Here is an 8,471-nt window from a genome sequence, read left to right on the forward strand (position 1 = left end):
GCGAGTACATACCTTCTTCTCCCTTGCCATAAGGCATGTGTGACGCTCGTTGGGGAAGAGGGTTGATTTGTTGAAGGCGGTGGCGGCGAGTCCTTCATTGTCGGAGTCGGACGAGGAGCAATCCGAGTCCCACTCCTTGCCTAGATGCGCCTCGCCCTTTGCCTTCTTGTAATGCTTCTTCTTTTCCCTCTTGTTTCCCTTTTCCTGGTCACTATCATTATCGGGACAGTTAGCAATAAAATGACCAAGCTTACCGCATTTGAAGCATGATCGCTTCCCCTTGGTCTTAGTCTTGCTCGGCTGTCCATTGCGACCCTTTAGCACCGTCTTGAATCTCTTGATAATGAGGGCCATTTCTTCTTCATTAAGACCGGCCGCCTCAATTTGCGCCACCTTGCTGGGTAGCGCCTCCTTGTTCCCTGTGGCTTTGAGAGCAAAAGGTTGCGGCTCGTTGATCGGTCCATTCAAGGCGTCGTCCACATACCTTGCCTCCTTGATCATCATTCGCCCGCTGACGAATTTTCCTAGGACTTCTTCGGGCGACATTTTGGTGTACCTGGGATTCTCACGAATATTATTCACCAAATGAGGATCAAGAACGGTAAAGGACCTGAGCATTAGTCGGACGACGTCGTGGTCCGTCCATCGCGTGCTTCCGTAGCTCCTTATTTTGTTGATAAGGGTCTTGAGCCGGTTGTATGTCTGAGTTGGCTCCTCGCCCCTTATCATCGCGAACCGTCCAAGCTCGCCCTCCACCAACTCCATTTTGGTGAGCAAGGTAGCGTCATTTCCCTCATGAGAGATCTTGAGGGTATCCCAGATTTGCTTGGCATTATCCAAGCCACTCACTTTATTATATTCATCCCTGCACAATGAGGCTAGAAGAACAGTAGTAGCTTGTGCATTCTTATGGATTTGCTCATTAATGAATATAGGACTATCCGAACTATTAAAGTGCATTCCACTATCTACAATCTCCCATATGCTAGGATGGAGAGAGAATAGGTGACTACGCATTTTGTGGCTCCAAAATCCGTAGTCCTCCCCATCAAAGTGTGGGGGCTTGCCGAGTGGAATAGAAAGCAAATGTGAATTTGAACTTTGCGGAATACGAGAGTAATCAAAAGAAAAGTTAGAATTAACCGGTTTCCTTTGTCTGTCGTGGTCGTCGTCCTTTTGGGAAGAAGAGGACTCATCGCTGTCGTAGTAGACGATCTCCTTGATGCGTCTTGTCTTCTTCTTCTTCCCATCTCTTCGCTTGTGGCCCGAGTCCGAGTCATTGGACTTGTCATCCCTTGGCTCGTTGACGAAGGACTCCTTCTCCTTGTCGTTGATCACAATTCCCTTCCCCTTAGGATCCATCTCTTCGGGCGGTTAGTCCCTTTCTTGAAGAGAACGGCTCTGATACCAATTGAGAGCACCTAGAGGGGGGGGTGAATAGGTGATCCTGTAAAAACTTAAACTTATAGCCACAAAACTTGATTAGTTGTTAGCACAGTTTATGCCAAGTGGCTAGAGAGGAGTCAAAACACAATAACCACAAGAATCCAATCACAGAGATGACACAGTGGTTATCCCGTGGTTCGGCCAAGTACAAAACTTGCCTACTCCACGTTGTGGCGTCCCAACGGACGAGAGTTGCACTCAACTCCTCTCAAGTGATCCAATGATCAACTTGAATACCACGGTGTTCTTGCTTTTCTTTTCTCAATCCCGTTTGCGAGGAATCTCCACAACTTGGAGCCTCTCGCCCTTACAAAAGATGTTCACAGAGAATCACAGAGCAAAGGAGGGATTAGCAACTCACACACGACACAAAGATCACAGCGAATACGCACACACAAGACCCAGACTTGAGCTCAAAAGACTAGCACACTAGAACGGAGCTCAAATCACTAGAATGTCGAACAAGTGCGCGAGATTGATGTGTGAGTGATCAAGAGTGCTCAAGGAATGCTTGGTATACTCCTCCATGCGCCAAGGGGTCCCTTTTATAGCCCCAAGGCAGCTAGGAGCCGTTGGGAACAAATCTGGAAGGCCATCTTTGCCTTCTGTCTCGTGGCGCACCGGACAGTCCGGTGCACACCGGACACTGTCCGGTGCCCGATTTGTTTCCTTAAATGGCGAAACCGACCGTTGCCGACCGTTGCAGATCTGGCGCACCGGACAGTCCGGTGCACACCGGACAGTCCGGTGCTCCCTTCCGACCGTTGGCTCGGCCACGTGTCGCGCGCCGATCGCGCGGCCGACCGTTGGCCCGGCCGACCGTTGGCTCACCGGACAGTCCGGTGCACACCGGACAGTCCGGTGAATTTTAGCCGAAGTCGCCGGAGAAAAACCCGAGAGCGGCTGGTTTGCGCTGCGCTGATCTGGCGCACCGGACACTGTCCGGTGCACACCGGACAGTCCGGTGCCCCAGCCCGAAGCAGCCTTTGGCTGTACACAGCCACTCTCCACTTCTTTTCTTTTCTTCTTTCTCCTGTTTCTAACACTTAGACAAGATGTTAGTACACAAAACTAATGTACTAAGGCTTAGAAACATACCTTTACTTGTGATTTACACTTTGTTCATCCATGAGCATATTTTCACATTTAGGCCCTTGTGTTTGCACTCAATCACCAAAATACTTAGAAATGGCCCAAGGGCACATTTCCCTTTCAAATGCAGTCAACAGCAAGAATCCAGGACGATAAGCGTAAGACAATATACGAATGCATATATATATGGATAAAGATGCGTAAACCATGCATAAAGGAATCTTTTGACGCCCGAATCACGTGGAACGAATATGACACTATGGACAACATTTACGACTGCATAATGACATGTACTTGACAGCATAAATCATGCAGTATGTGGTTCTAGTTCTGGCTCGGGCGGATTCCAGCGTAAACCGTGAGCTAAAACAACGTAAATGAGTACGAAATTTAGCGTAAATCCTATATCTGTTTTGTAACAGCAAATAGGCCTAAAATTACGGCGTGAAAATCGCGTGCAGCCGATCGTGCACGGGTTTTGGCCCGGGCAGATTCCAGCGTAAAACGTGATCTAAAACTGCGTAAATGAGTACAAAATTTAGCGTAAATCCTATATCTGTTTTGTAACACCAAACGGGGCCCAAAATTACGGCGTGAAAATCGCGTGCAGCCGATCGTGCGCGGGTTCTGGCTGGAATGATTTCAGCGTAAAAAGTGAGCTAAAACAGCGTAAATGAGTACGAAATTTAGTGTAAAACACGCGCACAATCTCACTTCGCAAGAGATTGTTGTAAATCACATAAAACTGTTTTTTAATGGAAGCATAAAACACAACAAGAAGTGTCGTAAAATTTAGTTTGAAAATGCATAAATCATGATGGTGTCAGAGGGCAATTGTTTTGTTTACAGTATATCAAAATATAAAGTACAACAATATTTTGCCAATATTGTTCCAATCATACACTATTTTTTGACATGACAAAAAACGAGGAGCTAGCCCTGTCTTCAGTACTTCAGACATTTGGAACCATTAGCCTTTAGCTAGGTCGTGGTCCGAAATGGAGTATCGCTGTTCGGCTCTTGTCAAAACAGGTTTGTGTAAGCCTGTATAAAGCATAAAGACACGTCAAAACAAGCATAAGCAATCAAACAGAAACCTAAAATGATTCACCAGCTAAAAGACATGGATTGAGAGGAATGATATAATATAAGAGTAGAGTTATGCATTCACTTAGATCATGTTGCTCTCCTACAACCTGTCACATCATTTATTCATTTTCAGATTCTTGTATCACCCATCATTTATTCTTATTCCTTCGTTACTTATGGTGAGAGTGTTTATCAATCAAAGGTTGGAGCCTAGATTGCAATAAAATACTGTTTATGTGCAAACCTCTTGCAGAAACCAGAGTATAAATGTTTCCTTTACTACCTAAAAAGGTCTATTACTAAAAGGATCATCATGAACACAATGAAACACGCGACGCCAACAGAGATTCTGGCTACCCTGCTTTTCCTCCCTGCATATATCAACAGTCAGTTAGATATTTAACAAATCAAGTAGGAGAGCTACCGATAACAAGAGTCAGTTAGATATTTCTGATGGATTTTGACAGTATGTACTCAACTGGACAGTAACAATGTTGAAAGAGATGTTCTATTTTGGGGAAAACGAGAATAGTGAGTGTCCTACCTCCTCCGGACTCCAAAATTGATGGCGTGAGCACAACCCCTGGCAATGGAGCCGGCTGTGCGACACTCCCTCTCTAGATTTCCCGAGAAAGCAATCCAGCACTCATGAAGCATAAAGGAGGCCATAAATTAATTAGTAAGCTCCTCGATGCATCACCTTTGTGAATTCTGCCAAGAAAGTGTCTTTGTTCTTTTCAACTTCACCTAGCTCTCTCCGTAGAACATTCAGGAGCTGAAAAAGGTAGCATATGGCAATGGATAAAATGACATATTTGGTTCCTACGGATAACATGCTTCCCATGAAGATATATCAAAGCTCTAGACAATGATGCAATATACTAAAAATAAAAGGAGATCTCCATTACTTAGCTGAAAAATGATCTGCGGATAACATGTATAGAGCATCAACTTACAGTCTCTCCGATCCGAGAAATGTTTACACCTTGTTAGTTCATTATGCAGTCAGTTCACCCTTTGCAGCGTATTCCCGGATTAGGTAAACCCGGGTCTAAGAATTTGACGACAAAGAAATTATGACCGCTTTTGGAATATAAATGAAGCAATGGTAAATCTATATTTAAAATGTGGATATGTTTTTTTACCTGATCATAGAAGTACCCATACAAGCGAAATTATCTTATCCTTCTTGTGAGTTAAAGAACACGAAAACAAAATTATCTTCTCTTTCTTGTGCCACGCGTTTTAACAGCAAGAAAGTTTGCTGGTTTTCTTCTAAGCAGTCAATGATTGCAACCATCGTTGCCTAAGAATTTTTTACTACAGCTTAACCGCTCATGTATGATCAAACTCACAATGTTTTATTTAATTAATAATCAGTGGCGCACAACGCAGGCAAACAACTGCTAGGTACGTTCGTGCGTTGTTACCTTGGGTCATATTCCACGACAAGAATGATGAGGGGTCTTCCAGGAGGGTAGCCGCCATTAACATCCCGTACCTCTTTCTCTGCACACACGCACGAACGAACAGGGCAACACAGTGTCAGTGTGTGAGATCGAGAGAGGGACATAAAGTTTAATGATGAAATTAAGCAACACCCACAGGGAAATTCGTGAGATTACAGTAGTACCCTAGAACTACGAGGACGCCCGAATCCATTGCCACATCCGACCCTCAGTCCCCCAAAACGAGGCCAAATATATCCCGAAAATGAAGCCAAAATAATAAATCGGGGATGCAGAGAGAGAACGGCGTAGGACTGGGATGATGGTAGGAGGGTGGCGGGGGCGTACGAGCTTGAGGTGGGTCTGGACAACACGACGGATTTGGCGGAAGTTCTTCAGCGAATCGTAGCCCCAACCGCCACCGTACGACGCCAACGAGGAAGAGGAGGTCGAGTAGAACGCGTCCATCTCTGCAACGCCCCAGATGCGAAGTAGAGCTCGACGTCGAGGGGTGCAACGAGCCCCACGCCGCATCGCCCCAGGTGCAGTTGCGCAGCTGCGAGGAAGATGGATATGGGAGACGAAGAAACGGCGACGGCTGTGTGCGATTGCAGCGGTGAAAATGTTAGGGTAAAGAACGTGTGGGCTTGGTTAATGGGTTTTTAAATGGACCATAAAGGTTTGGTGGGGGAAATGATCAGTGGTATGGCTGGACCGAGAGACATGGACCAGGGCTTCCTCTAGTTATTGGAAGCTCAGGGCTCTTAATACCTAAACTATATATATATATATATATATATATATATATATATATATATATATATATATATATATATATATATATATATATATATATATATAATGCATTATTAAGAACAATTAATCTCATTCCATGTATCTATGCACATATATATATGAAGATCAAATTCAAAATAATAACACAAGATTGACAATATATGCATTGTCCCGTTCCTAAATTAATTAAGATGTACTACATCCGTTCTCGAATATTTGTCGTATACTAGTTTATTTTTAAACTAAAACGCAACAAATAAAAAGAATAGATGAAGCACTTAATTATCCACCATACCGTTCTAAACACAATCAAATAATGAAACACTATCCAGCAATACTTTTCCCCTATTATTAAGATAATAAGATATGATGCACTATATTAATTATTCCTTAGAGTGTACTCTGTGTAAACCTGATCGAGTGATATAATGGTAATGTTGCATCGATGACATGGTTCACATGAAGATATATACCACATGCATGCGCACGCGCGCACACACACGTAAGCCTAAAGGCCATGCATACACATAGCGAGGAAAATGAGTGAGACAAAGACGTTTGAATCAAACACCGCCATGCAACGAGTCAGATAGACACACACACTGCAACAGCAGTATGCAAAAATTATCTTTAATCTTCCGACATAGGAGTACAATTTTTTTTTCTACACATGTGCATTATTATGTGGCGCTGTCATTATATTTGTTGCAAACCACATATTTGGAGGACCGTTTTATGGTCAGTTGTGTGTAGTAGCTTATTCTACATGGGTACATACATTTCTGCCGTCCCAAGTGCCCAAAACCTAATTTGTAAACGAAAATAGAAAAAAAAAGAACAAATCATTTGTTACAATGAAAAAAATGTAATGAAATGAACCAATCCCATCCCTGTTAATGAGTCATTGTACTATAATATCCACGAAATGCAGGCCAGCGCCAATAGCTGCTGGTCTGAATAGTATAGCAGATGCTCCGTTAAATTCACAGCCTCGAAAGGATCATCTGGCGGCGTTGTGGCTGTTGCGTTTCTCGAATCCTCTCCATCACCGCGTTCGCTGCCGTTAACACCAGATCCGCCAAGTCACTGCAGATCGCCATTGCACAATGCAAAGATGGAGTTAGTTCAAAGCTAGCTAGACGATGCTTGCATCATTGCATGCGTTCATATATAATGTACACGCGCGCGCTGAGGTCAGAGCTGAGACAGGCTAGCTAGCTAGCTAGCTGAATGCCTGAACAACAATGTCAATGGCGCGTGCATGGAGAATCGGAGGAATAATGGAGTTGCGAACGAGAAAGGGCACGTACCCTGTGGCGGGGTCGTAGGTGAGTCCGACCGTGTACCTAGCCTCCTGGAGGGCGAGGGTGAAGCGTTTGATCTCCTGGGGCGTGTACGTCTTGGAGTCGACGACCTCCTGCGGCAGGACGAGCTCGGAGGGCTTGATGCCGTAGAAGATGGGGATGAGGACCTTGCGCGCCTCGACGATGGAGGCGAGCTCGCGGAGGCAGAAGTCGGAGTCGAAGTAGCGCTGGGAGAAGATGGCCACGGCGACCCTGCACTGCCTGATGCCCTCGTCGATGCTCTCGTGGAGCCTGTCGCCGGGGCGCATGGACTGGTTGTCCAGGAAGGAGCGGACCCGCCCCTCGCTGAGGTGCTCGAGGCGGTCGTACAGCAGGCGCGCCACCGTGTGCTTGGTGTCCACCCCGCGGTGGTTGATGAACACGTCGTACTTCTTGGGCGATGCGGGCCTTTCTTCGTCGTCGACGCGCCCCCGCGCCCAGCGCGCGGCGAGCTCGGCGTTCCCCGTCGCCGCCTCCGCCGACGCGGTCAGCCGCGACGCGATGGCGCAGTCGTCGGACGACGACCTCTGTGGCAGCGGCAACGCGGACGACGCCATTCTATCGTCGACGGAATGCGGGCTCTGTGAACTCCTTCGTCGATCGGATCCGGATCGAATCGGAGCGCGGTTCTTGGAATGTATGTGATGAGGCTGGGAATGTGACTGAGGGCCTCGATCGACCGACGAAGACGATCGTGCGGCACTGAGAAAGCACGTACGTCGAGGGGCTAGGCCGAGGTCGCTAGCAACCGTCGTGCGTGCGTGCCAGCGTGCGTGCGCGCGCTCTGTCGGAGAGGTGATCCTGAATTGTTGATGAACGATCGCGATCGCCGCCGTCGCTTATGGCGCTAGAGCTCTTTGTCGATGTGCTGCTGGCGAGGCGGGAACGGGTATGTTTTATAGTTAGGGCCAGGGGGGAGAGTAGGGAGGGACTGAACGTTGATTTCAAAATTTTGACAGGAAAATTATAACGCGCGTCTGCTAGCACGCTCGTGCTCTGTAACAGCAGTCCCATTCAACGGAGCCCGTGGAGGAAGACATGCATGCAGGAAGAAGAAGGAGAAGAAGATGGGCTCGGAGGCCAGCTGGGCCCATCCTCGGATGCTTTTATATATATTAAGCTGTAGGACATCTCTGGCTGCGTGCATCCAGATTCGTGCTCCTGCATGCACGCGCGGCCGAGCACAGATACGTACGTGGAGCACAAGCAGGCAAATCAAAGAGGGTTCCTCCATTCCCAAGGCAGCTAGGCTGGACTC

The 8,471-nt window shown here is 46.7% G+C and overlaps 1 protein-coding gene across 1 annotated transcript; it reads right to left on the reverse strand.

The window, feature by feature from the left end:
- Window positions 1–6,460: 6,460 nt before the first annotated feature.
- Window positions 6,461–8,083, reverse strand: LOC103634345 (TMV resistance protein N). Its single transcript, XM_020541302.2, has 2 exons — window positions 7,181–8,083; window positions 6,461–6,956 (listed from the first exon to the last, which is right to left on the reverse strand). The coding sequence occupies exons 1-2, from the start codon at window positions 7,768–7,770 to the stop codon at window positions 6,854–6,856; spliced, it is 693 nt and encodes a 230-aa protein (XP_020396891.1). The 5' UTR covers window positions 7,771–8,083; the 3' UTR covers window positions 6,461–6,853.
- Between the last annotated feature and the right edge of the window lie 388 nt (window positions 8,084–8,471).

Source organism: Zea mays, chromosome 7 (genome assembly GCF_902167145.1).
Source record: "Zea mays cultivar B73 chromosome 7, Zm-B73-REFERENCE-NAM-5.0, whole genome shotgun sequence".
In the NCBI taxonomy this organism is placed as follows: Eukaryota; Viridiplantae; Streptophyta; class Magnoliopsida; order Poales; family Poaceae; genus Zea; species Zea mays.